Source organism: Apiospora marii, assembly GCF_038362585.1.
Source record: "Apiospora marii strain CBS 49790 chromosome Unknown utg000003l_segment0_segment0, whole genome shotgun sequence".
Lineage (NCBI taxonomy): Eukaryota > Fungi > Ascomycota > Sordariomycetes > Amphisphaeriales > Apiosporaceae > Apiospora > Apiospora marii.
The window spans coordinates 6,579,792-6,606,708 of NW_027117374.1; the positions used below are offsets into that span (position 1 = coordinate 6,579,792).

Below are 26,917 nucleotides of genomic sequence, written 5' to 3' on the forward strand. Positions count from 1 at the left end.
GTTATTCATGCTGCAAGGCTGCTAGACTGGTGCCACAGTCACATAGTTGAACCTCGAGTGAGGAATCTGCCTAATTGGTCGTCACCGCCATAATTATGGGAATGGGCATGTATGCGGAAATTCGCGAAAATTCGCAGGGTATGTATTGGGATAAAGCACCACATAGATTCTCACTACTTCTGCGAAAATTAGCAACACCTATCCGAAGTAAATTACTATGGCATCGGTGCATGGTCTGAACCTTATTGGTCACCATACACGTACGTGGATGGGCGTTACCAGGAGCGTGCAGAGGACTGCGACCCTACGAGGCTGGTCGAGTCCCTGGCACACCGACTCTAGGAGCTTGATGCCCAAGTCATTCTTGCCATGAGCTTTCGCGCAATCCTCGCTCGAGGTGAGTGCGGAATGGGATGTGTAGATATGGCATGTTCTTGGCCTTAGAAAGACGAGCTAAGTAAGCGTAATTCGGTCCCTTCCTCTGTTAGACGTCCCTCCACTGGTGCAGCAAGGACGGGGTTATTCTGGAATGAGTCGGTCTGACCCTTTCCGTTCCTCTTTCGTGGGAAGAAGAAGAGTACTATCAAGATTATTCCTTCAATTCACCGATACGGCAAACGCAGAGTAAGCTAGGGATCGAGCAGCACGTCACCGATCCCAGTTTACGGCTCAGTCCCACGGCTCATATTGTTTATATTATACAATTAGTATGAAACTATTACTGCCTCCCAAGCACTGCTTTCCGATTGGTGACTAGGTTCCCATTCACTGGAAACTGGGATGAAGACGTGATTACATTCCGTTTGCCCTCCGTTTCCATGGCATCCACCACGAGTTGCTCTATCTCGACCTGCCCGCCCTGATCATGGCCAGACCTGTCCTCTGTCTTCAGTTCGTCCTTTATCTCTGCTTTCCCACACTGCTGTGCCCTGAGCATTCTCCTCTGGAAGAGCATCGAGCAAAGGCCGTTATTTCCGGCGAAGTTCGCGCCTTTTTCGGAAGGATATATAATAAAGAGCCAAGAAACACAGCTGTATGATGAGCAGAATTACGAAAGCCTTACAGTTCCTAGCAAGGTAGTCCTCCCCGCTACCAGCGAGCCAGTGCCACCAATCCCAGCAGTACTTTGCCGTGAAGCCGGTCAAGATGACGACGACGACAATGTAGATAGCTTCTATAACCAAGCATCCAATGGCGATATAGATCAGGGTGTCGCTGTTGCTTTCCATAGCGAAATAGAGGACGTTGTAGGATGCCAAAACCAGCAAGCCAGAGAGGATTGCGCCCAGACAGCAGAGCGCCACGACGAGCCGGGTATGCTTGGCATCAGTGGGCATGTTGTGGCTCTCAAAGAAAGAGCGAAGGGGAATATTCGTGAACCAGGCAAAATACGAGTACAGGGCGATATTAGTACCCCCTATGATGAAGATCAGGGAGAGCGCCGCCGAAATTGGAAGAACGTCCAAAGCGCCCATTGCGGGAGTAGCTTGGCCAGAAGGAAATGGAAAGCGGCAAAGAAGGCAAGAGGTCGTCCGTGTATCCGCACCGTTACGCCAGGCGTTGTACAAAATTGATAGACGGATGCAAAACGCTAGTATACGAGTGGTATGATTAAAGGAGGTATGCCATGACTGAACACTGATCAAGAGAAACTCTCCCTTTTATAGACAACGAAAACCGGCGCAGTACCAGTCCATGGTGACTGCCTTGCTACGCCCCTTTACACAACTCTAAAGTCCAACTCTTCTTGGACCAGCGCAACGGTACCGCCCTCCGGCTTCATCCGTAAGGCAATTGTTTCCTAAGTTCCATTCGACAGGAGTAGTAGGTCTGTCGCTTTAATGTCTGGCGCCGTGGGCTGCGTATCGCGCACATCCCTTCCCTGAAATATAGAGGATTTGCCAATTCACGCCTAGATGTGGTAAACTGCCACCTTTGGCCCTATCATGAGGATTTGTTAATGGAGCCGTTCTGTAATGGCACGGGGTGGCGTCAGAAGCGATTCGAGCGAAAATCGGAACACGACACGCGCCATGAATTTGTTGCGCCAGAAGGTCATCATGACTTGGTCCCACGGCCGCGGCGGAAGAGCCGTACTAAGCCAGTTCTGGAGTTTTCCACGAGCTGAACAAGAGCCAGGCCTGGTGCATAGAATGTCCATATCTGCACATCTCCACCATCGGATGTCGTTTTGTTGTTATTGGATGAATGTTATATCTTATTGTCTGCCATGCACTGACTCATGAATTCCGGCCCATTGAGTGTACGCCCAGACTACATAAGCAATCACCTGTAGATATCTACACCTCAGCTACCCCTCCACACCTACTCTGTGAAATATATATTAACTCACCGTAACGAACAAGTCCCACATGGGCTCATGCAATCTTCCATGTCACGCCGCTCACTGAACTTGCCAATGCCCACACCTACGGGAAGGCATAACCCATTATACTCCCAAGATACTAGCTCAACTATTTCAAAGACACGGGAAACCAACTTCCGGCTTCCCGAGGAATGGGAGGCTCAGGAAATCCTGGACGAGGAAGTCGTCGGCGAGAAGACGTACTATTTGATCAGCTGGAAACCCACTCTTGTGCCTGAAACGGAAGTAAGCACAACACTGCTACAGACGTGGCGGGACGAGATGGACAATTTGGTTGCTCCCCACCGTGATTCTGTCTTGGAAAGCCATGTGGTGCTGCAACGGTGTGATCAGTGGCTGGGTACCATCATCGGAGAAGAAGCTTTGGACGGTGCGACTCACTATAGGGTCCAGTGGGAGCCGACCTTCGAGCCTGATAGCAATCTGGTGGACATGGCGGAGCTACTCAAGGAGTGGAAGGTGAAGCTCCGAACGCGGAGTGGACGATTATACACGGAAAGGAGAAGGGTGGGGGACCGCAGGAAGTCCGGTCGGGGTCGAAGCCCAAAGCGACGGGATAGCATCGTGGAGTAGACGAAATTCATACAAGCCGTCAATTAGGATAGTCACCAGTCTCAGACCCCATAGCGACTTGTTCGTATTGATATACGCCAATGAACGGTTCTCAGCACGATCAGTCCCAGCTTAAACTTTGACTAAGCTACTGGATGATGTCTATTTCTACTACGCATCACTCGCTTTCCATGCTGCCTATATAAGAAAGGATCATTGCCTCTTCGGCACCGCTTTCCGACTGATGGTTGACATAAACACGAGGGCCGAGTTTATGAATCGAATAAAAGCAGCAGCAGAAGAGGATCTAGCTAGCCCTAATCTTCGCCTTTTCGACGGCCTGCTTGAGCCTTGGAGAAGTTCCATCTGGCCATCCCACTCTTTCTCTGAATACATCTTGAGAAAGGTTTCACGGACTTCTGGTAGAGCGGTTCGTGACAGGTCTTGTAGCGAGACACTCGAAGGTCTCCAGTGAACCTTGACCGTTGCCAGCGTGCCTTTCTTGCCCACGTGCTCATCAGTGAGCTTCTCGTACTCCATCATGATCTGACCCAGCGCTGCGGAGGTTGAAGTGGTGGGAGGGGTGGAGTGGGCCTAAATCAGGTACATCACCGTGCTCTTCTCTAGGACCATTGTTTACCATGATCCTTATTGGCTTTGTACCTCAAGATACGGTTGCCAAAAGAAACCGGCGCATTGCTGTACGTGTAGGAAGTCTTCCTATTTCAGGCGCTCTGGGTAGCTTGATGAAGCGAAGTGCATACTGGTATGCGAGCTTCATGTGCCTGCATTCCGGCGGGAGAAGGGCAGCTTCGACCTCCAGTGCCTTGGTCGGCGACCTGGGGAACGCTCCCGTGATCGTGGCCAGTGCTTGGTTCTGGAGCTTCTGGTACTGCGCCCACAGGGATTGGCAGCCTCTTCGTCCGAACCAGAGCAGGGATCCATAGTCGGCCACCGAGCTTACACAGGCCACGTATAACTGGCGTAAGGCGTTCAGTCCAAGCCCTCTTCGCTGGCGGGCGATGCGCTGGATGCCTTGGAGAGCTCCGTTGGCTAGAGCCAGTCGCTTTTCTACGTGGGTCCGAAACGTCAGCCCAGAATCGAACCAGATGCCGAGCCAGCGAACCGCGGGCTTGGGTATCACCTCGGTGTCCTGGATCGTTATGGTGTCCAGCAGGGGTTGTCTGCCGCGGTGGAAGTGAATCAGTTCTGTTTTGTCCACTTCGAAGGTCGCGCCCGCCTTGTCGGCCTTGTCGAACAGTTCTCTCAGGGCGTCATGAAGCATCCGGTAGTTCTTCTTTGCCGACGTCGAGCTTGCTGCGAGGGCGAAGTCGTCCATGTACGACAGCTGCAGCGTGCCATTCTGTGCGGTGATCGAGCGCACATACAACAAGAAGAGGATCGGGGAAACAGGGGAACCCTGTGGCAGCCCCGAAACTGCGTAGGGTTCGGAAAGCTGGCCGTTGAACAGCAGTTTGATTTTGCGCCCGCAGAGAAAGTGAGTGGACCTGCTTTGTATTGCTTGTAACTGACAGATGCCCCTGTATCCCATCTTTCCTTGATGAATGGGATGACGTAAGGTTAAAACCCGTATCTCTGGGGAAACTCGCGCCTGAACGTGGCTGTGGAATGATAAAAGTCGTAGTAGTAGGTGTGGATAATAACGTGCGTCACCCCCATGTCGACCACCCCCCCATGTCGACCGCCCAAAATGACCCCACAACGTCACACCGCTATTTTCATATATCCTTTTCTTTCTCGCCCAAATCCTCATCGATTCCGCTCAAATTTTAATGGCATATTTAACAAGCACGAATGGCTCAGTATACTGAAGACGATGTAGCTGCTGCCATTCAAGACGTCAGGAATGGCAAGCCAATCCGTCGAGCCGCCAAGGATTGGGGGGTCCCGAAGACCACCCTTATCGACAGGCTGAGCGGGCGTGAGTCCAGCCGGGAAGCTGCTATTAGCCAGCAGAGGCTCTCTCCAGTGCAAGAGAAACACCTTACCGACTGGGTTCTGACCCAAGAGGCTCTCGGTCTGGCCCCAACGCACGCGCAAATCAAGGAACTAGCCGAGCGCGTATTAGCCCTGAAAGGGGACCATACACCACTGGGAAAGAACTGGATAGCCGCTTTCTTTCGAAGGAACCCAATTCTCTGGACGAAAAGGCAACGGCGAATCGATTCTCAGCGTATCCATGGTGCATCAACGGAGGTAATTCGTTCCTGGTTTCCAAAGCTACGAATTCCAGCAATCCAGGCTATTAAACCTGAAAAGAGGTATAATATGGACGAGCACGGTGTCATGGAAGGTCAGGGAGGTAATGGACTTGTCGTCGGAAGCGCAGCGATACGCGCAATCCACCAGAAACAGCCTGGGTCAAGGGCATGGACCTCCATTCTGGAGTGTATATCCGCGACTGGCCGAGCCATCCCTCCCCTCGTTATTTACAAAGGCAAAACCATCCAACAGCAATGGTTCCCTTCCGAATTACGTCAATTCAAGGAATGGCACTTCGCGGCAACCAAAAAAGGCTGGACAGAAGACTCTATCGCAGTAGAGTGGCTGGAGAAGGTGTTCCTCCCCTATACTGATAAGCTAACGCACCCCTCCACGGACCGTCCCTTCACGGACCAGGTTACCCACCATTAGCGACTATTTCAATCAAAGTCATCTCCACGGCCGAAATCGATTTAAAACTGCTATCTTCGAGTATTTACGACAATAATACAATCTTCTGCTTCGGTTCCGTCCCCTTCGATGATTTCATTAGCGTTACGTGGCCCGCCTGGCACCTCGATGTCGCTGGCTTCGTCCTCGTATACGACTCTACCCCTTAGCCTCCGCTTGGCCCGGCGTATGTCAGCCATGCGAACGAATCGCTGTCCCGGTGCGATTCTTACCTTTTGACGTACCCTTGCAGTCTTTCTGTCGAGTTTGGATTGAAGGTAATCGATCTGCGCTTCTAAACTCGCGATTTTATCGGCTTGTTGGTCCAGAGCCTTGCTAGCCTTACGAACGAAGAGCCGTTGAGAAGGGAGCTTGAAAGTAGGGTCTAAGGCAGCTGGCTGACGACCACTTCTCCGTAATGCCTGGCCACCAGAGGGTGTTTTAATAGGTGTTGGGGCCAGTTCGGCGACGAAATCGGGTGTTAATTCCCTTTCAACCACTTCCGGTGCCCTAGAACATACTCGGGCAACACCCACATCCTCTAGGATGACATATCTCGACGATAACGGCTTCGATCGATCCCGCGGATAAATCCCAGCCGTTCTCCAGGCGTTTCTGATTATAGAGAGAGTTAATACGTCAATCCTAGCCTGGCGGTATACCTTCAACATGTCCATCTTAGTAGGCTTTAATCCAAAGACCGTGTTCGGACACTCCCTCAAGAGCCTCCTGAGCCTTCTTTTCAACAACCCGAAGACTCCTACATCCAAAACCTGGACTACATGACTGCAGTGTGGCTCGTAAAAGACTAGCCATATCTTATTTGAGAGACAAAGCCATAAAAAATCATCGTTCGTGTGCGATTCATGGCCATCACAGACCAGGACGACCCATTTGTTGCCGTGGCGAGACCGTATATGAGGAATAAAGATGTCTTCGATCCAATTCAAGGCCGTGGCATTACTGGTCCACCCTCTAGCTGATGCTTTGAATCGCCAGTCGTCCCAAAGATGCCGATTCTGGTTGGGAAACCACTGGCTTTGGACGTCGGCCCCCTTGAAAATGACCAGTGGGGTACTGTATGTTACTGGATAATTCTCGCTCCATTCGAATCGGCGCACCACGTCGAAAAGGGTGCAATTGGAGACTACGGTCGTGCGGACCAGAATGGTTGTTTCGGCCCCCCACCATCACTTAAGAATTGGAGGGACCCGAAAGTGAGCATCGACCCATCTACGCTAATAACGGTGGGTTCTTCAACAGTAGGGCCAACATGTCTGCAGGCTATGAAGCCAGGGCCGGAAACAGTGTGCGAGGATCTTCGAGCTCTCAACGGATTCAGCGAAAGGAGAATACGCTGCTAGATAATTCAGGCTCTAAGGCGACCGACCTCTATTGGAACGGTACAATCGGAGCGGTGGTAACATCAGGCTCTGTCCTGCGCACCAGAACATAGGTTGCATCACAAGCTGTCCGTCCGGCGTCCATTCCGTCTCTCAGTGCCACTTGCGCAACGGTTCCCATTCTGCTTTACAGTAAGGGCCAACCAAACTCAGGCCCGAAAACAGCCCGTGAGACTTTTCGAGCTTACGCAGCAAAATACAGTATTGTATGTTACTGGATGATTCTGGTTCCATTCGGAAGCGGCGCACTTCGATAAGGGTGCAATGGGAAACTACGGTCGTGCGGACTAGAATGGTAGTTTGGCCTCCTAGTAGTTATCCTTTCTGCATACTACTCGTTGGAATTGGAGAGACCTGAAAGTGCCTCGTGTGAACCAGCAAGAGCACCACGGCCAACCAACGGAACACAACAACATCGGCGCGGCTGTTCGCTGGCTTTGTTCATTTGGACCGGCGGCGCCATCAGCAGCTCTGCATCCTGAGGCCTACATCTGCCCTACCGCAGCTCAACCAGTCTTTGAGCCGGCTGCGAAAAAGCGCTTCCTCATCGAGAGCCTCTAGCATCGCAAAATGGCAAAGCCACACCGTCGAGTACCGCACCGGTCTCTTTTGGACGAATGTACCTTGGGGTACGAACCCAATTGGACCGGATGTAGCTTCAGGTAGCATGGTCAGGAAGGGATGCAAATGACTGAGTTGTCGTCTTATGATACTAGTAGGTACGGACCAGAAGAGCAGTATCGAAGAGTTGGGGTACTGTACAATGAGCACATGTTGTATGAGTACCCGAGAGAATAATTAGATGCGTTTCGGCTGCCTGTCGTGAACGGGACGAACTAGTCCAAAGTAAAGAGCCCTAGAAGCGTTTCGGCAGCTCCTAGGACGATATACACATTGGGAGCTGGAATGCGTGTCGTCGGCGAAGTCCAGGCATAGAATCAGGACTCGTGCCAGCCAGAACGGACGGCAGCAGAAGACAGCAAGTCTCACCAGTTGTATGGGTCGTATGAGCAGTATGGCAGTAGCTATGGCGTCGCAAGCGGGCAGCGAGAACGTCTCACACGTCCACACGTCCACAATGTACATAACGTACTCTCAAGGAAGCCGTAGTAGGACTCAATCTACTGTAGTCGGCGACCCAGTTCAAGGAAGGATATAGCGTTTCGCTGATCAGATGGTCCTAGTACAGCTTGATACCACAAGACGTCTTGCAAACCAAAGACTGTGACCTCTGATCAGACCCCTCCGTGCCTCCCGTCAAAGCAGTCGCGAAATACCGACCTATATGTCGCCTGATACTGGTCTACGGATGTCTGTTGATGCAGTTCAGAATTTTTCGATAAAAGAAATGGCCTTTGGTACTCCGAGTGACACACGATCAACCACGCCGGGTCAGATGCAATGTGACGAGTGGTATGGGCCAACTGTGGAATCTAGCCGCCAGCAGCATGCTGCTAGTCATGTAGTGACTCGGCGAGACGACAGACCTCAAGTCATCGCCGTTGGCGGTGCTACAAGCTGCCGCACCTGGCATGTTGTCGGACAACGTGGGGTAAGCTATGCGCAAGTAAGAGTCCGCCCTCTGAGCAGCTTTTACCACGAAGTTAGCAGCGCCGAGCCGGCTCAGTACCAAAGCGAGCTTGACGATATCAACGACTTGATCGAGATTTTGGGCCGGGATTTCGAAATCCAGGAAAGCGAGCACGGGCTTCAACACAATAGAAGACACCGGCGGTCTGCCCGAATCGCGGCTAGGGGCTACTGAAGCTAATGCGAATTGACGGAATGGTATCCAACCAGAGGCCTTCAGGGAATCGGTAGAAGGGACAACCTACGGGCTACCAGATATCAAGAGACCACACCACAGTACTGGTCAGAGATAGGGGTATAGAGATGGAGGAAATCGGTTGGTGTATTATGCAAATACTGCGGCAACATATAAAAGTCTAAGCGAGTTGGGAGTGGCGAGTGGAACATCGTACTTTTCCGTGCCCAGAGCATAGTGGCGTGCTTGTAGAAGGAGAGCTGGATTGCATGCATAGTAAGAGAGGGAAGTGGATTCACTAGCTGTTAAAGGCAGTGACTGATCATGTTGGACACTGTCACACATCGATGGAGAAGAGCGCAAAGAGCACAATGAATTAGAAAACTGAACTGATTATGTAGCAACTGCTAAAAACGCGTCTCGTCAACGCTGGCCTGAGCATGTAGTCTGTCGTTGAGGCGTGTGTATGCCGCGTCGCTATTCCGTGAAGTAGGTGGCTCTATATTACGGTATACAACAAACAGGATGGCTCTGCAACCTGATAAACCCCTACATGAGGCCAAAGCTGAAAACACCATCGCCGTCCATACCGTGACATGTACTTCATTCCCATTGCTGGACGACTAGGTAGAGTCATCGTGAAAAGAGCAGCCATTGGATTCTAAGTCTCCAAAGCCATCCAAAAGGGCGGCATGCACTTTTGATTTCGGATTTGGTCAGTCGCGTCTCATTCGCACGCCTCTTCCGCCACTAAAGCTACCCAGGTAAGGGCCAATTTTCCACAGGGGCTCTTCGTTTTGCCGTCCCTGTTGCGTCATCGTTTGCTGGCCGCTTCGCCGTCTCGGGGCTGGATGGCTCCTCGCCATATTGGGCCAAAATCGACACATCAGCCACATCGCACACGGTAGGCTCGGTCATGCATGCCGGTGTCGACCGGTTCGACTCGAGTATTGGGGATAGCGGCTGGGGCAGGCAGACTGTAGGTGACTGGAGAAGCGGACTATAACCGCGCTGTTCACTCTCGAGAGCACGGATGAGATCCGCCTGGGTTTTCAACACCTGCTCCTGGAGATCGCGAGATGCCTGCATCTCACTAATTTGCTCCAACAGCGCTGCTACCTTGATTTGCAGCTGAACGTTCTCCGCGCCTAGTCCCTGGACCTGGATCTGGACATTGTAGAGGTGGACTGCGAACTCGTGCATAGCTGCACTGGACACCCCAAACGGCACCAGGTGTGTCATTTCTTGAGTCTGACTAGATGCCATGATTGCTTTTTTTATCTTGACCCTTGCCTTGTGGATGAGCAGGGCCTGTGTTTGTGTGTGGGTGTGTATTAATATGACCACAACGAAGGCCTTTTCCGGCCGTTTATACTATACCTCAGTTAGGTTCAAGGGAAAACACATACAGCCAAAACCGAAAGTCTTGCTAATTAGCCTGTAGTGCTCGCACTGTGTACACATGTTCCACAACTGCTGTGCTCCAAAAAACACCATTATCACAGTCTCTATCGTGATCTCCAAACCAGCCGTCCAGCACCATATGTACTTGCTTTTTTCTGCATCTGCTGCCAGTATAGGCCATGCTCCGGGCTCGGCTGGCTGACCTCATTCCGACTCATGTGACTTGGCATGTTAAATCAGCAGTGGCTCGATGACACTCCACACAGGATTCGCCAAGCATCCATAGATGGTACTCTGTTACCTGCAGCCCATTCCCGCTCATAGAGCCGTTCACGCCGGAGCTGGAGTGGTCGTTTCCTGTGGTCTTCTGTTGATCTTAGATATATCAATGTAATGGCCGTCGACGCATAGGTTTCGTAAGACTTTTAGGCATAGCACCGACCAGCACAAAATCGATGGGGAGCTTCTCAAGCTGCCTCGTGCGTAGACCGGGAATTGCTACAGACAAGAAATACGCAGAAAGAATCCATTACAAGTCCATGCCAAGAAATCAGAACTCGCGCCGGCCCAGACGAGAACAGTCACGGGAACGCCGCAACCGAAAGATGTACCCGCACCATCGACATCGCTCGATTCGGTACATTCTCGTAGATATTGGAGGTAGAGACGACTATCTACCCAGGAAGAGGAGAAAGGAATCTCGAGCTGTTTATTCTCGCTCACGGTATGACGACTGCCACCAATATGTACAATTGTATGGTAGGACGAACAAGGCGGATATCACGCGGGAAGGAATAGAGGAACGACTGCTTCGAAACCTTGCAGTCGCAAGACACAATGCCGAGATAGCATCCCGACCAGCACTTCCACGTCCACGTCGGTTATGTCCGCGAGCCATGTGACCTGCGAAATGCTCTGTTCCCCCTAGAATAGCAGTGCTATCACCATAAGGACAATCAAAAAGTTCAGGCTGCTTAGCCAGATGCTGGCCACGAATATGCCTGGCTAGGCCGTCTATCCGCCAACCCTTCTCCCGTTGGGCGTTGCTCACTTCATGATCGGCCTATTTGCAAAACGGGCAAAATAACGTCACGTTAATACACTTATTATTGCATAAGCGTAAACAAAAACACAGTAAGGGAGCAACTAACGAATGATAACAAGGTGATGACCAGATGATAAGTTAAGTGTGAATGCGCAAGAACCACCTCAGCCTTCTCATCCATACGTCAATACACTTGCTATTGCATAAGTATGAAAAGAAACACAGTAAAAATACAAGGGGGCGGAAGCATTCAATACTTAAGACCTCACCTTTAGTTTTAATTAAGTAGACTTTCATGAAACTTGTATATGTGCTCTCCAAACCAAAGCCACCCGTTACACGCCCATAAACCTTGGAATCTATCATGGCTTCTGGAAAGTCGTTCGTTAGTGGATTGAAGGTAAACCAATTTTTTCTAAGTAAATCTTTTAAATTATACATTAACAATCATAGGTTCAATATACAGACCGAAAAGATCCACCAACCAACACCCTCATCGAGCTCAACCTCGGTGAATCCGACATAAACCATGGGTTCGTCGGAAAGTGAGTACTCTATTCCTATCGCCGCAGCCAGTAACTCTATAGCACTATGGCCTACCATTTGATGTCCACGTACAGCCGTTATCACAACATCATGAAATTGAGAGACTAAATCGAATACCTAGATTTGTCTGGCTTACCCCGGAATAAACTCAGGACGCTGATAATGCATGCACCTCTATAGCGATACTTATAACAGACGTACCTCATCCGGACCTTCCGGACCTTGCAAAGGGTGCAGGTGGTGCTTATCGCTACCTCCTCATCCAGAAAGATATAAACGTCAATCCGAAGGTTAGGCACGTGGCATTGTGCTGAAAACCAAACGGTGATGGGGCCATCAATCAGAACGATCTGATAGTTTTGCAGGAACAGGGGTATTGCACCGAACGTTCAACTGACATTAACAAAGATCGGGGTGGAGACTTCTTGTATTTGGTTGGGAAACAGGAATTCGGTTACCAGGACTAATCATCACTGATTTGAGGCTACAATTTAGTCCAAACTCTAACGCTCGTGGGGTTACATACACCAGTATACGCAATGAATTTCAATCAATATGCTTACCAAAAAGGCAATTTTAAATACTACATATGCTTACCATCCCTCATCACATGCGATTGTATCACTATCTATGTGCGATACGGTTTGGCTACACATTATGGCCCAACTTCTACTCAGTTGGAAACTGTCAGTCTCAAAGAAATCAGTCTCGCTTTTTACTAAATTCAACAATTCTCTCCCGGAGCTGTGCAGCTGGTGAAAAAAAAAACCATTATGGTTTTCGCTTATCGACGGCTGTAGTTGAGGAATCGAGTTTGTGGAAGGATCCGTTGTCAGTAGTAGTTACGATTCAGGGTAACCAAAGGCAACTTACCCCGAGACGAATTATGATGAAATTCAATGCCATGAAAGCGATAAAGGTACCCAGGTCCCTCCAGCGGTTGTCCCCCCCCCCCCCCCGACAGGCCCAAAATGGAATGGCGATGGGAATAGAGCCTTGCAGTTTGATATCGAGTCGATAATATCATTCTCTTGAGGCGCCCTTCTCACTAGGCATGTAACGTGGTTCCAAGTTCCGTCACCGCGTAGGAAAGACAGGTAGGCATAGACAAGCGGTGGCAGCCAACTCGTGCGCCAGCAAACGAAATCGTAGGCAAGCCGTGACCACGGCCCACCGCGCCAGTAACCCGGCGGCACCTCGGCAGCCATGCTCAGATCAGATAAGGAACCAGTGTCTAGGTTGGCGACGTAATCTGGTGCGGCATCTGCCGCCAGCCTCAAGAATTGGGCAAGACCCATGGTAGTACGGTTGTTTCGCACAACACCGCCATCTTGAAGTACATCGGTTTTTGGTACACGATAAAGCGGGATGCTGAATGCAGGCGACTGTTCTTGTCTTCCTTGTCCTCCACTTCGTACTCATAACTGCCGTGCCCCAGAGATAGCGTTGTAACCAAAGTTTGGCTGGCAGTTCGAGGAAGGGCCGGTCGTGCTCTGATAAGGGAATCTAGACAAACTCGTCGTCTCTCCCAAGGCCGTCTGGGCACGGTTGGTGGTATTGGGAAGGACTTCAGTGGGCTGGCTTAGGTGAACATCCCTGTGATGTTGAGAAAGATAAGCAATGTTGGCTGGCGCCTTCCGAGGCTCCACAGCCGCCTTCATCCAAGGTTGGCTTTCCAAATACTCTCTCATACCCTTCAGGGGCGAGAGAGCCGGGGGGTCAAGTGGCTTGGCAGCGGAAAGAGATCCCGATGTTGACCGTGATGACGATACCTCGGATGTTATCACATAGATTGCCCTGACTGGAGGCGTACCGATGAAAGACATGTTCTCCAAGCCCAGGGGCTTAGGAATAGGAGAGCCATTAGTAAAAGAAACAAAATCCGGCGGAGGAGGCAAGATAGAACCGTTCTGTCTGTAGCCAAAAGAAACTTGCGTCCAGTGAGTCTCGCAGCCATTGCCACTGGCATATTCGCCGTCGTCAGTAAGCAAGATCGGATTCTTAGAGTTGGCTCCTCTTGCACTGCTTGTTGATGCCTTTGGCTTCAATGACGACTTTACAACAGAGGTCACCGCCCATCTTCGCCCTGCGAGGGGCATTTACGGCCCGAGAGGTTGCCTTTCACCGAGAAGCACACCTTCCTTGGAATAGAACTCCACCGACGTCCGCGCGAGGAGCTCTTGGAGTATTCAACCACGAGTGAACCATCTGCTGCTCCGGAAGGCACCTTCCCAAGGCGCTAGATTGTTCCGCGCATCGGACTCGGCAGCGCTAGAGACGTCGGCAATCTTTTCGCATCACGATACCACCGGAACATGCTGTTGACCGAAGTCTGCAGCTCGATGCTGTCAGACTTGTCGATGCAGCAGGTATCGACCCAGAAATATCGCAACCCGTGTTGTTCCGCTTGTTCGGCACAGAACTCGATCTTGTCATAGCCAGCCTCGTGCTGCCAAGTAGCGGGTGTGTTTGCTAGGTCCGCATAGACGACCTCGTCTGGGCCCCACGTGTGAGAAAGGATCGGCCAGTGTCGTCGCGTTGGAGTAACCGCATCGCAAGTACAGGCGCTACGCGACTCGGCGCATCGTTGGCGAATGAAGGAGAACTCGCAGTATCGCGATCTTGCTTCAGGAAGCTAAGTCGATGTCAACTTCTTCATCGTTGCAAGGAGGACCGATCAACCGGCCCTGCATCAGGCTGCAGGTGCGGGGTATAGCTCAGCCGCAAGCCAGGGACGGCCAGTCGACGAAGGATAAAGATTCGTGCATGCCCGCCGACGTTCCGCTTAGTATCACGAAATACAACAGGCTTGCTTCCCAACTAGGTTGCGGTTCGGCCCGCGGATTGAGCAATATGGAGCGCACATCCGATCCCACAATTGATGTTTTTGCGAAAAGAAAACGAGATGTTGCGGAGTCACGAACCATGGGGCCTTGTGGGGCAGTGCTACTCGCTGCAAACAACAGGCTGAGTAATAAGCAACAACGCCAAAGAACCCATTCATTCGAGTCCGAGCAGGGAGATTGCCCGATCGTCACAACGGCCCAAGTGAGCCAAAACAGCAAGAAGCTTGCTAAAACTCAAAATTTCAGTACAAGTACAGGGCTTGCACAAGGACGGCCACGCCGGTGCACCACACTTTAGCGCAACAACCTGCACGTGAAATGGTCTGCCCCAGAGAGTGGTGGAGGTGGCGGAAAGACGTGCCGAATCCATGACTTCGGCAACGGGAACGCTTATGCGATCTGTCCCGGTCACTCCTAAATACCATTCGTTGGTCTTGGGAGAGCGAATGGTGGCCTTTAACAATTGATTGGCAAAGGCCAGCAATGTGGCTAATTGGGACCGTGTGTGGCAATCTTGGTGTTTCAAATTCTTTACACCCGTTGACCGTGCCCACTACCACTATTCAACATAAGAGGGGATGGGAGAACATGCCTTGTAGATAGATTAGCATTGCAGAGATCCAATTGCCAGCCTTTGATCTACCTGTGATAAGAAGACTTGAATCCCAACACGTCCCGAGTTATATGTAATGCTGCTCAGCAATGGTGGAAGTAATCCACCGAGAAAGAACATACCATGGGTCAATGTTGTGTCGTGCAGTAAGGGGCAAAGTATAATGAGGAAACGCACATAACAGACCAACGGGGTCTCTAGGTTGGATTGAGTGAAGGTAAATCCGTAATAGTAGTGTCCCTCTTATTTCTGAAACCGTTATAGTGCTTAAAAGCAAAAGCCCCCGAACATCTCCTATTTGCTTTCGACTCATCGCAGCCCTCAAGAAGGTCTGGAAAGCCTCAAAGCTCTACGCCTTCTGGACAAAACCATGGATGAGAAAAGGCCGTCTTCCCGTGCTGATAGAAAGCCCTCTCCCCCTCATTCAAAGTATGGTATTACCATTCCTCGATTAGGTGCCATGGTTGCAATGGCCATCTTGGCCGTCTTGTTGTATGTGTCCCGCACAATTGTGTCACCGCACGCAATAGGCGGCATAGACGCACCAAAGCAAACGCCACATTCACCGAGGGCAGGGCCGTTCCTGAATTCTTCCAATTGCTGAGTGATATTTTGAAGCTCGGTGGTGAGCTGCTGGATGGGTGCCTGCTGGTTGTTGATGGTTTCTTTCAGGTCTCGGATCTCGTTACGGGAGTCGTGAATCTCGTTCTGGGAGTTGGCCACGAGCTCGTAGATGCGCTGCAGCATCTCTGGCCTGATGACTCCATTTCCGTACCAACGTGCCTCCGGTCCATTGTCGCTTTCGACGGGTGATAGAGCTTCTGGTGTTTTGACACTGAGCTTCGCCCGCTTCGATCGATTGATCGACGTCGCGATAGAGTTTAACGCGTCACCACAATCTCCATCTTTACACGGTCCTCCACTGTCGCGTTGGACGTCCGCCGCCTCTTCATCCGGCTCTCCTCTTACCAATGAATTAACAACCAACTAAACTAGAATAAAGTAAGGGTCCCTCGTTTTCAGAGACCGCATGAGGCTCGCTACCCACCGCTGGACGCTGGTCGGCGCATGTCAGCACAGCCTAAGGGTCAGCCAACTTTTCATGTGTGCCTAGCGCCTCGCGTAACCACATGAATCATGAAGGAAGCGGCAGGCCGCCCATCTCATCTCTAGTTCCTACGTTTCAGACACTCCAACTCTAAAGCAGGAAATGTTTGAGACAGTACAGAAGAACACAATACAAATTAAGGTTCAAGCTCTGGGCTAAAGGAAAGCGTTATATGAGCCAGGTGTGCACACCGTGTAGTGTTATTCAAGCTGCTGCACTCAGTGGGAAGAATAACAGGGAGATAGCTCATGCTCATGTTCTCACTGCAAGTCACCCAAGTGCCTGGCCCGTTATGGGACCGAGTAACAGAAAGGAGAATAAGACAAAGTAAATCTTTGGGATTTTTGCAATCGAATCGAAAAAGCTACGCCACCGTGCATGTAGGCGACTTTTCATCCTGAGCCTCTGGTGTCATCCCTGTTGCATTATTTAGGCTCCATCTCCTCCTCCCCTCTCTGTTCTCGCACTGCCGGGAGTCCGGCGAAAACAAGCTAGACAAATTGGACCTCGGAATCGAAATAGAAGAAAAGAGCGCTCGGTGAGCGCTGCTCTTGTCCATGGACAACTGACCCAAATCACTTCTCTTTAATAATGAGCAACATTTTAGACAGAACAACTTCCCATAATTAGCTCGAGCGCAGCCGAAAGCCATGGCCTCTAGCTACATCCGTTGCTAAGCCACGTACAGTTAACCTTTTCGCTGTCGAACTCTCACCCCCGGAAGAAACTTTCAATAGGTGATGTTTCATTAACAATCAGATGAGATTTTATATAGGCCATCGCCTTCCAATGGCCATTGAGGAAGCAGTTAGTCTTGGAACAGACTTTGGATCCCACTGCCGTTAGAGCTTGCTCTGGATTATGATTGCAATTGGTATCCAATGCCGCATGCAGGAGACCTAGTAACTACACGACGGCTTCCCTTTCTTCGATGGAGGTAAGAAACTTAATTGCCCAAGCTATCTAAGTTAAGGAAAGCATTCCGAACCCTAACCTGAGAGAACAGTGGGCCAATAGTCTAGAAAGGCAGCAGGTGTTATCGAGCAGCGAAAAGCGACGTAAGAACCTTGGTTATCACCGCGCATCAGTAGCATGCGGTATGTTACATACCTGAGTTTCTCTTATAAGAAAATCTCCTAGCTACGACGGCGCTACTGACACTATTTCCTTAGGACATTGTCGGCATCGAAAGATCAGATGCATCTTACAGCCCGCTGGTCTTGGTGGCCCATGCATGAACTGCATCCGCCTCAACAATGGGTGCAGCTTCTGCCCCGTGGACCAACAGCCAGCAGCACTGATTAAGCAGAAGCAGGGAACGCGCTCCTCGGTAAGATCAAAGATCCAATTGGCACCCTTCCCGGTCATGGCGACTGGACAACCATCGTACGTGGCGCGGCACCAGATGTACCCACGACTCAGCACTATGCAATCGCTGTAGCACATGAAGCCTTCAACCAGGCCACACGCGTCGGCAGACACTCATCCAGTTACCCCTGAGGGTAAGTCCAACTCCTGTTTTGTTCGACAATCCCAAACGCCCCGAGATAACTTCTAAATGCGAACTGTTTAAGGTGGTTTTATTGCTAAATGGAAATCGACAAATGTTCTAGGAAGCGCCCCGAGGATGGGAGCCTACGTATTTGCTCTCGGCGTACATAATTGGATAACGACGGATGTTGGCAACGGCAGCTTAAGCAAGAGCACCGATGTCACAAACGCTTCATGGCGGGTCTATCCTCAAGCACCACTTGGGACACAGGCATGCTCGCCGCACATGACGCATGCCTTACCCGCATCGGCCACCTGGTTGGCCGCATCAGCCAGTGCTGTAATGACGGCAGGGATAAATAGGGAAGTAGTGTCTTGCGCCGAAGACGTACCATGGAGCTCATGCGCCACAGCAACGACGAGGTCCATGTCATACGCCGGCGGCAGTGGCCCCCACGAAGTCTATTCGCCCATGGCCGGGCACGCAGAATTTAACAGCCATGGGCGAGTTCTGGCGAGGACAGCGTATCACCATCGACTCTGACATCAATCTTCTCAAGGGAAGTGGCAGCAGTAGGCAGGGCGGTGGATCATTACGCGGCCTCGTTCTTAGCAGGTCCCAGCTCGCCCCCGAGCTACGGGGATGAGGTCTCAACATTCGAATGGTGTCTACGGGCGCAGGACTGATGAGTAGAAGCCATTATAATACAGTGAGGGCACCGCCGGGTACTAGGAAACGTTTGGCGGAGGCGAGAATATTTACCAGCATACTATATTTGTAGTACAATGAAAGATAAAAAAGCAACTAAGAGTAGCTGTGTGCCAAGTTTCGAGTAAAAAGGAATCGGGACGCCGGCTTGGACAAGTCAATTTTTACTGACGTGGCTTCTGGTTCAGCTAAATACTGGCACCGACTCAAGAATGGACTACCCATTAAGGGCGCCAAACCCCACCTCAGGGTCACCTGTATGCCAGTCGTGTCGATCGTCTAGGTGTTCACTTTGGCCAAACTGCCGCGCCTCTAAGACAAAGTTATGAGAAGTATGTGAACCAATGTTGCATTCCTGGGGTTTCTGTCCCCTCCTCTTGGACCTCAATGTCGCCCGAGTTCTGGAGCGGGCTTAAGAGTGGAAGGCCAAGGTATGTGACCCACGGCGCCATCGGGGAAAGAGCGAGAACCACCCCTCTCTAGCCGTTAATTAGTGCTCCAGACCTTCACGACACGTAGCGATGCGGCAGCCTCCTCTTCAGGGTTAAGAGCCTGAAGGCTTGTCAAGGAGGCAATGCCACGAGCAGTGGGTCTCTCCTCTCAGGCCAGCACAATCATACTTGGCTGAGGTGTACAAGTCCAGGTCTTACTCGACCCATTGAGCACCACGACGTAGGCGGCAGCTGCGACACATACAACTATCTAACGCCAGGATACGGGAAGTAGACGCTGATCGAGACGACTCCAACTGGTTGGCGGGGTCTACCTGTTTTAGGTAATTCAGCTACCCCGCCCTTTCTATCTGCTGAATCTCGGGTCAGCTCCACTTGCAAGCCCAATGCAATGAAGTTACTAAGAATCTCGCAAGGTTCCGAAACCATAGCAACGAAAGCTGATCACAACGTTAGTTATCCCGGCACGGTTAGGACGCCAAGACGTCGTCTACAGCCGTGGATCTGGGCATCCACCACTCCATCGATTATCTCGGTGGCGCGAGGTCCGTGGACGCCACACGGGAAGCGTCGGCGAGAACCTTCAGTTCGGGAGACTCAACAGTGTTCTTGGATCTCCCCTCACTATACTCAAAGGTACCAGTTGGAGTCAGGATGCGTGACGTCTCGCTTTCTGATCCCCGACAAAGCAAGTACGTGGCCTTGTCATTCTCAGCAGCGTTATTCTCGGCAGCCGTATTCTCAGCAGCTGTATCGTCTCTACCCTGCCGGATCAGGAATAACAAGGTCTCCTGCAGTCAGCGTCTACCGTAGCAGCTGGAAGCGACCCCGCCAAGTCGTACAGAGTGAGGATGGAGATCGGCATCCACTCGGCCAGTGAACCTGAACAGAAGCCGACGATCGCATGGATTGGCAAAGGTCTTTTTTCCTTGCTTGGGCTAGTTCGGTCGCCACGACATTCTCCCAGCGTCCGACGAGCGGCCGACGGGCAGCCAAAATGCATCTCGCCGTACTCTTAAATAGTCCCGGAATCGAATGGAGTCACGGTACTCCGAATCAATTGGGCTGCTGTTCTGGTTCGTACTTTCCGTATCTCTAGGCAAAGCACGCTCCTTTGGCATCCTTTCCTGATGTTCCACGCCCAGTCGTCCAGAAGTGGCCAGCGCAGTACGGTACAGTACTCACCTGTTCATTATGAGTTAGTCATTCTCGAAGCCAGCGATTTCTCGATGAGGAACTGCTTCTTGGCAGCCGGTCTACCCATGCTGCGTCAAGTTCCATGCCGGCGTAGTTATGGTCCTGTATACGTACCGTAGACGGCCTACCGTACTATCGTAGGTACTGAAGAAACGGCTCCTGCAACATTCGTACCGCTTACCGACCACCTGTTGACATGGTTTTTTCCAGCGACGCCGGAAAGCGGATCTGCGCCGTAGCAGGAGTGACCGAATGCTTCTAGTGCTGATGGCGGTGGAAGTGCGCTTTCGCGGTCGTGCCTGGCCGTCAACGCTTGTGAAGTCCTTTACTACGGCTTCCTCCAGTTTCTGTACTCGATGAACAGGTGAGATATCCTCTGTGTCCGCTAGCCACGCCATAGCTACCGATACTGCACATACGGCCCATACGGATGGTGACACTTGTCGTCGGCTTTGTAGCAGGTTCTGGTTGGCACCACTGGCACGAGTTCTGGTCCCATGACTGGGCCTCGCCGACGACACACACTCCACCGCTCTCCTGCGTATGTAGTCCTTAGAACGCTGCTGAAGCGCTTCTGTGGGTCTGTGTTGGGTCCTGTTCATAACAGGCAGCCCAAACGCATCTGGCGGTTCTCTCAGGTAGCCAAATAGTAGCATGCGCTCATGGTACCCCAGATCTTCAATGCAGCTATTGTGGTTCGTACCGACCAGTATGATAAGGTGATAACAGCTCGGTTATTTGCACCTATTTCTGCCCACGCTACCTGAAACGACTTCCGGTCCCATTGGCTTGATACCTCAGGGTACAGTTGCCAGAAAGGGACGGTGCAATACTGACGGTTGACTTCTATGCAGTTCATCTTGCGATTGTAGACCTTCGATCAAGAAGTGCTCCTTCGTAGCCGGTGCCAAGGTATCTTACCAAGCTTTACATTTGGATTCATGCTGTGTGTACCCTTTCGGACGTACAGGAGTGTGCAATGGTTGAGCTACGGTAGGGCAGATGTATGCCTCTAGATGTAGAGCTGCTGATGGCGCCGCCGGTTCAAATGAGCAAAGCTAGCGAACAGCAGCAAACTCGGAGCGAATGGGGACACAACCGGGCGCTGGTCCTGCCGTGCGCTAGTATTGGTCGTGTCGCACTTTGTTGCTCTCACGAGGCACTTTCGTGTGCCTCCATTTTCCACCGAGTAGACGGTATACAGAAATGATACTAATAGGTTAAAACACTCATTCCGGTCCGCACGGCCAGTCTCCCATTGTATGCTTTTCGATGCGCCGATTCTGAGCGGACCAGAATCATCCAGTAACATACAGTGGTGCTTTTGCTGCATAAGCTCGAAGAGTCTCACAGGCTATTTCCGATCCTGAGCTCTATGGGCACGTGGTGCAAAATCGGAACCGCCGCGCAAAATGGCACTAGAGGCGAGAATGGACGCCGGATGGACAGCTTGTAATGCAGCCCATTCCTGTTCTGGTGCACAAGCCAGAGCCGGATGTTCCCACCGCTTCGCTTGTACCATTCCTGCATCACATCGGAGTCTGAATCATGCAGCAACATATTCTCTTTTTGCTGCATCCGTCGAGAGCTCGAAGATCCTCGCGCTATTTCCGGTCCTGGCTTCCACAGTTGCTTGCAGACCTGTTGGCCCTACTCTTGGAGTGCCGAGTCGGAAGAGTAGCAATGGCGCGCTAGCGCGGCTAGCGGGCCTGGTCTAGAACACACCATTATTGGCGCGGAGCCGATTCGCGACCCCGCGCCATTAGGGCCAACACCCAATCTCCCAGCTGCGCGAGAACTTCTCCCCTTCAAGTCACCGAAGAGAAGCTGGGCCTGAAAACTTGTTGAAATCCTTTCGCCAACATGGGTCCTGGAACCAGATCAGCAGAGCTCATAGCGAGGTTCACTCAACTCGAGCTGAACCGGAGATGTAGAGCGTCGGGCGACACCTAAGAACTTCCGTGCAAAACGGATGAATAAGCTTTGTGGTAGAATGCTCCTGCTCACGCCCTATCATGCACACCCGCACGTCTCACCGAAAATATAGACCCTGTTAGATCCTGCAGGGAGCATCCTGCTGAAAGGAAGTCGGTCTAAGAACCATCATTTAATCATCATTCAGCTGTCCTGCAACTTGAAGCATATCATTGGCATATCTGCCCGCTTCATACCTGCATATCGCACTTGTCATATATTTGTCGCTAGGAGCTAATCTTCCTGCTCCGGGTGCCTGCGTGCTGCTAGTGTGGATCCCGTGCACTTGAGAGGCAGATTTCCACTTCCGTGCATCGTGGCCGCTGCCCCACCAAAGTAACAGCTCCCGCTCCAAATGTCGTGGGCAGTATGGATCAAGACATCTATCTCAACAGCATCCCGAGCGTCACTTTGTCGTTGTTGGCTGGCCAAGCCCCCGTGTTCACCTCTGGGGTCGTGATCAGAACTTCACCGCATCGTATTCTATAACTGCATGATGCCGTGTTATTGTCGGTCGCTTTTGCCATGTTATGACGCGGAGATAGACAGGCGAAAATACTGGTGCAACGCCACTGCGTTGATGCTGCAATTCGGGAGCTTGCAACCCCCCCCCCGGGCGGGCCCGCGCCGGAAGCGGTGTACTGATGACAGTCCGACACCTTTCCTCTTTGAATTGATAAATCAAAACCTCCACTCTCCACATCTAGCCAATACTTGCCTTGTTGCAAATTCCAGGTGATCTCCTCACTGGGCCGGCTACTGTAATATTCTATGCTGTGCATAAGAGAGCTTGCTTATTCTGGTGTGGTTTCTCGTCGGCTCGGAGCCTTTGCCCCATGCCGCAAATTCACTTCTCTCACCTCCTCACAGCACAATCTGGGAATATGCATATGATTAACTCGCACGGGCGTTGACGTGATGTGGTCGATGACGGGATCATGACAGCATTTTCCTCACGTTTCTGATTTCCTTGCATTCAATCACCACGATTGCAATCCTCGCCTCTATAAACACGGTCGGTGTCCTGCTTAGTTAGATGGAACCACCTTGAAGCAGCCTTCGAGCTATGAGATTGCACTTGAATACCTAAAAACACCATGTCAAGGCACGTCTGTATCACAGCCGTCGATGGCAATACAGGCTACACCATCGCCGAGCTCTTGCTGAGCGATCCGTTCAAGTCCAAAGTTGGCTCCGTCGTCGGCTTGGCCTTGGACGACTCCGCTAGTAAAGCCAAGGAGTTCACCGCATTGGGAGGAAAGCTGGTCTCACACAAGCCGGGTCGCATGCGCGACATGATCAAGACGTTAAAGGAGACGGAGTGCGACGTGCTGTGTCTCGTTCCGCCAGCCCATCGTGACAAGGAGGACATCACTGAGGAGCTCATCCATGCCGCAAAGAAGGCTAACATCCCCAACGTTTGTATGATCAGTTCCGTTGGCTGCGATTACGCCGATCCCAAGAAGCAGCCACACATTCGAGAGTTCATTGAACTAGAGAGTTTATTCCTATCTTCGAAGGGAGATGCCTCGACGGAGACTGGACACTCGCCGGTTGTAATACGGTAATGAGTTGCCCGGACGAGAAGATAGCCGAGACAAATCAAGCTGACATTTGGCTTTAGGGCTGGGTTCTATGCCGAGAATTTGTTATTGTATGCGCCCCAAACACAATCAGAGGGTGTCCTGCCCTTGCCCATCGGTGAGAATCACAAGTTCGCGCCCGTGGCGCTTGGAGTAAGAAACTCTACACTGGCTGCCGATGAGCTGAAGAGGCATGCGATAACCAGTTCTCTATATAGGATGTTGCCCAGGTGGCGGCCCACGTCTTGACTGGTCGCGGAGAACATGGATTCGACGACAGACATCGCGGTCAGATGATGGTCGTTACAGGTAAGCCCAGCAGAAAAAGCCAATTCGAAGCTCAATCATCATAACAATCATCATATAGGGCCAATGTTGTGCGCTGGCGCGGAACTTGCGACAGCTGCGAGCCAGGCTTTGGGCAGTGAGATGAAATTCGAGAGCATTTCCGAGTAGGCAAGCCACCTCTCGTTGTTCGTTTGAGCACCTGCTGGGACTTTACTAATATTCTTTTTCCAGGAGCGAGGCCAAAAAGGTCCTCAAGTCATAGTCCGAGAGCGACCAATCGGAGCTCCAGTACCTCTTGGAGTACTACAGCCTCGTTAAAGAAGGCAAGACGAATTACATATCAACAACGGCATTTGTCAATGTGACAGGCGACCGCCCCACTGAGCCGGTGGATTTCTTCAAGATGTACCGCGACGAGATAAAGCCGGTAGCAAAGAGGGCAAAGCGGGCTCATAAGTAGAACCATAACGAGACAACTGACGCCGGTCACTGGGGCTCTCAAAGGTCTGTAAGACACCTGTTTACTCTAAACGACCATATATGTAGAGTGCGTGCAAGGACCTGCAGATTGGTGCTCGCAGGCTAAGCCACAGCGTCTTTGGTGTGTCCTTGGTGAGTTATAGTATCATATAACTCAAATGTCCATGCATTATTCGGAGACGTTGGCCAAGACGTTCGGCCGAACTAAGCACCTTGTGCCGTCGCGCAGTCACCCGAGCGCCGGCAAGAATCCTGCATTTGAGTCTGTTTTGGGCTTGATGAGCGTGCCAATGGATAAGCTGGCCGACTTATTCCGCAAGTTCTCTGGTAATAGTTGATTATACTACTGTTGCACCTCGGGAGAGCTAGATTTAGTTAGGAGTGGCCAGGTGCTTAATAAGAGTCAACAGTAATCATGTATCTTGCCCTGAGGCTAGATCATTTAATATGAATTGACGTGCGACGTCAGAATCAGTGGAGTTGTGTTGCGGTAGCTTTCCAAAAGAATAAGCCGAGGAGGCGCGCGGGCAGAGGGGCGATTTCGGCTTGCGGAAACCACCATTGACCAACCTGCCGTGACATCCTACAACATCTCACATGAGGCCTTGCGATCCTAACAAGATGTTAATAGTGAAATATGGTATGTTAGAATAGCTTTCGTTTCATTGGGACCCAGACATATCCACAGGCATAACTTGATAAATTTCGTAACGTAACAACTCGTTCGCGGCGCAAATAATGGCAAGTATTTCCTCTAGAGATACACGCTAACTTTTCCAGCATCTGCGATCCGCTTGCTGCAATGCCTAACCTTTCCGTAACTGCATTTTAGTATCCGATCCGTAGCGGGGTATCGTAGTAACCCCGCTTCTGGGCACCGTACACCATATTGTTGGTCGAGTTTAACCTACTCGGTGCTGGTGTGGGATCCGCCCTTGCGGCCAGCCTCCTGTGCCTTTTCGGAGCCAGGCTCAAAGGACCCACTGGAGGCCTTCCCTCCCTGAGACGCTATGTCGCGCTGAGGATGTTGTCAGTTGCAATTGATCACGCTAAATGCTTTTCGTCTAATTTTCCTATAATGGGTACGAACCTGCTTGTCGGCATCCATACTGGCGAAGCCAGAGTTGTGGCTTGACTGGCCACCCTTGGACGCGATTTCCTGCACCTCTTCCTTGGGGCTGGCAGGGTTAGCTGGTGTGCAGGTTCTAATAATCAGGACCGGACGGATCTCACCGGTTGGCAAAGTTGCCCGGATTGGTGTTTTCAGTGAGCGGCATTGTTGATACTGTGGAGTGGATGTTTCTCGAACAAGAAATGCGAGTTATGCGTAACTGATAATGAAGTCGAATGTAGGCATGATGAAGAAGAAGGAAGACCGAGATAGTTCTTAATATATTATGAACACGAGTATGCTTGCCTCCTATGCCGAGCTTTGTCGTCATATTACAATTGCGATCCCTGGCATGGCTTGAATGTCGTTGGCTGGTGCATAATCTACGACGTCAAGTTTTCAGTCTCGCTGCAACCTATTGCGCAAGATCCTGTCAATCTGCCTGAACCTGACGTCGACGCGGGGGAAACTGCCGAACTAGCTGCAAGAAACAAGAAACTGACCCGATTGATTGCTACATATCCTACTGATTTTCATGATGTAAGTGGGTCACCGAGAGTGAAGACGTTGCAGTATCCCCGAGCTCGAGGGCTTGGTTCTACAGCGATAAGTCGCTGACTGTCCATTGAGCTACAATAGCGTCTCGTGGAACGGTAGATATAGCAAGCTGCTGGCTTGCGGATATGAAACGTTGATGATAGGATGAGCTTGAGTTGGGCCTCACCAGGCAGCTGCTGATCTGGTTCTAAAACCTGTTATTGACGAGGATTGCTCCTGCTGCTTCTCTTCAGCGCGTTTCAACAAGGACAAGTTCTCGCGTGGTCCAGAAGGCTGGGCAATTGGTTCTAATGACGCGGGGTCGCAAATCGAACTCCGAGCTAATGATGGTGCTTCTAGGGGACCTGGTTCACTGCAGTAGTAGCGTTAGCGTTAGTGCGCCATTGCTACTCTTCCGACGCTGTCCAACATTCGGGCCAACAGGTCTGCGGGCAACTATGGAAGCCGGGACAGGAAACAGCCTATGGGAGTCTTCGAGCTGATGCGGCGGAAAGACAACACTGGATGTTACTGGGTGATTCTGATTCATCCGGACTCGGCACGCCACACGGGAAACGGCACAATCGGAGAGTACGCTTGTGCGAACCGGAAATGGTTGTTTCGGTCTCTCAGTATCACTTTTCTGCGTGCTGCTCAGTGTGAATTGACGGGAGCCGAAGTGCCTCTTTTGAGATAACAAATGCGCCACACCCAAAAAGGGGACGCGACAGTATCGGCGTATGATCATGTCCCT

General features: G+C 51.3%; 8 protein-coding genes across 8 annotated transcripts; 5 read left to right on the forward strand and 3 right to left on the reverse strand.

Annotated features, from left to right (window-relative positions):
- Window positions 1-718: 718 nt before the first annotated feature.
- On the reverse strand, window positions 719-1,475 carry PG985_005574 (uncharacterized protein; the record flags this gene model as incomplete). Its single annotated transcript, XM_066825343.1, has 2 exons — window positions 719-990; window positions 1,064-1,475. The coding sequence occupies 2 exons, from the start codon at window positions 1,473-1,475 to the stop codon at window positions 719-721; spliced, it is 684 nt and encodes a 227-aa protein (XP_066688503.1).
- Window positions 1,476-2,419: 944 nt separating this feature from the next.
- PG985_005575 (uncharacterized protein) lies at window positions 2,420-2,959 on the forward strand (the record flags this gene model as incomplete). Its single annotated transcript, XM_066825344.1, has 1 exon — window positions 2,420-2,959. The coding sequence occupies one exon, from the start codon at window positions 2,420-2,422 to the stop codon at window positions 2,957-2,959; it is 540 nt and encodes a 179-aa protein (XP_066688504.1).
- A 1,794-nt stretch (window positions 2,960-4,753) lies between these two features.
- PG985_005576 (uncharacterized protein) lies at window positions 4,754-5,593 on the forward strand (the record flags this gene model as incomplete). The annotated part of the gene is made up of 1 exon (XM_066825345.1): window positions 4,754-5,593. One exon carries the CDS (start codon window positions 4,754-4,756, stop codon window positions 5,591-5,593), a length of 840 nt encoding a protein of 279 aa, XP_066688505.1.
- Window positions 5,594-8,362: 2,769 nt separating this feature from the next.
- PG985_005577 (uncharacterized protein) lies at window positions 8,363-8,779 on the forward strand (the record flags this gene model as incomplete). The annotated part of the gene is made up of 1 exon (XM_066825346.1): window positions 8,363-8,779. One exon carries the CDS (start codon window positions 8,363-8,365, stop codon window positions 8,777-8,779), a length of 417 nt encoding a protein of 138 aa, XP_066688506.1.
- Window positions 8,780-9,535: 756 nt separating this feature from the next.
- Window positions 9,536-10,045, reverse strand: PG985_005578 (uncharacterized protein; the record flags this gene model as incomplete). Its single annotated transcript, XM_066825347.1, has 1 exon — window positions 9,536-10,045. One exon carries the CDS (start codon window positions 10,043-10,045, stop codon window positions 9,536-9,538), a length of 510 nt encoding a protein of 169 aa, XP_066688507.1.
- A 13,216-nt stretch (window positions 10,046-23,261) lies between these two features.
- PG985_005579 (NAD(P)-binding protein) lies at window positions 23,262-24,495 on the forward strand (the record flags this gene model as incomplete). The annotated part of the gene is given in 6 exon segments (XM_066825348.1): window positions 23,262-23,728; window positions 23,789-23,900; window positions 23,966-24,056; window positions 24,115-24,199; window positions 24,267-24,282; window positions 24,298-24,495. The coding sequence occupies 6 exon segments, from the start codon at window positions 23,262-23,264 to the stop codon at window positions 24,493-24,495; spliced, it is 969 nt and encodes a 322-aa protein (XP_066688508.1).
- Window positions 24,496-24,673: 178 nt separating this feature from the next.
- PG985_005580 (uncharacterized protein) lies at window positions 24,674-24,853 on the forward strand (the record flags this gene model as incomplete). The annotated part of the gene is made up of 1 exon (XM_066825349.1): window positions 24,674-24,853. The coding sequence occupies one exon, from the start codon at window positions 24,674-24,676 to the stop codon at window positions 24,851-24,853; it is 180 nt and encodes a 59-aa protein (XP_066688509.1).
- A 569-nt stretch (window positions 24,854-25,422) lies between these two features.
- On the reverse strand, window positions 25,423-25,792 carry PG985_005581 (conidiation-specific protein 10; the record flags this gene model as incomplete). Its single annotated transcript, XM_066825350.1, has 3 exons — window positions 25,423-25,533; window positions 25,606-25,693; window positions 25,749-25,792. The coding sequence occupies 3 exons, from the start codon at window positions 25,790-25,792 to the stop codon at window positions 25,423-25,425; spliced, it is 243 nt and encodes an 80-aa protein (XP_066688510.1).
- Between the last annotated feature and the right edge of the window lie 1,125 nt (window positions 25,793-26,917).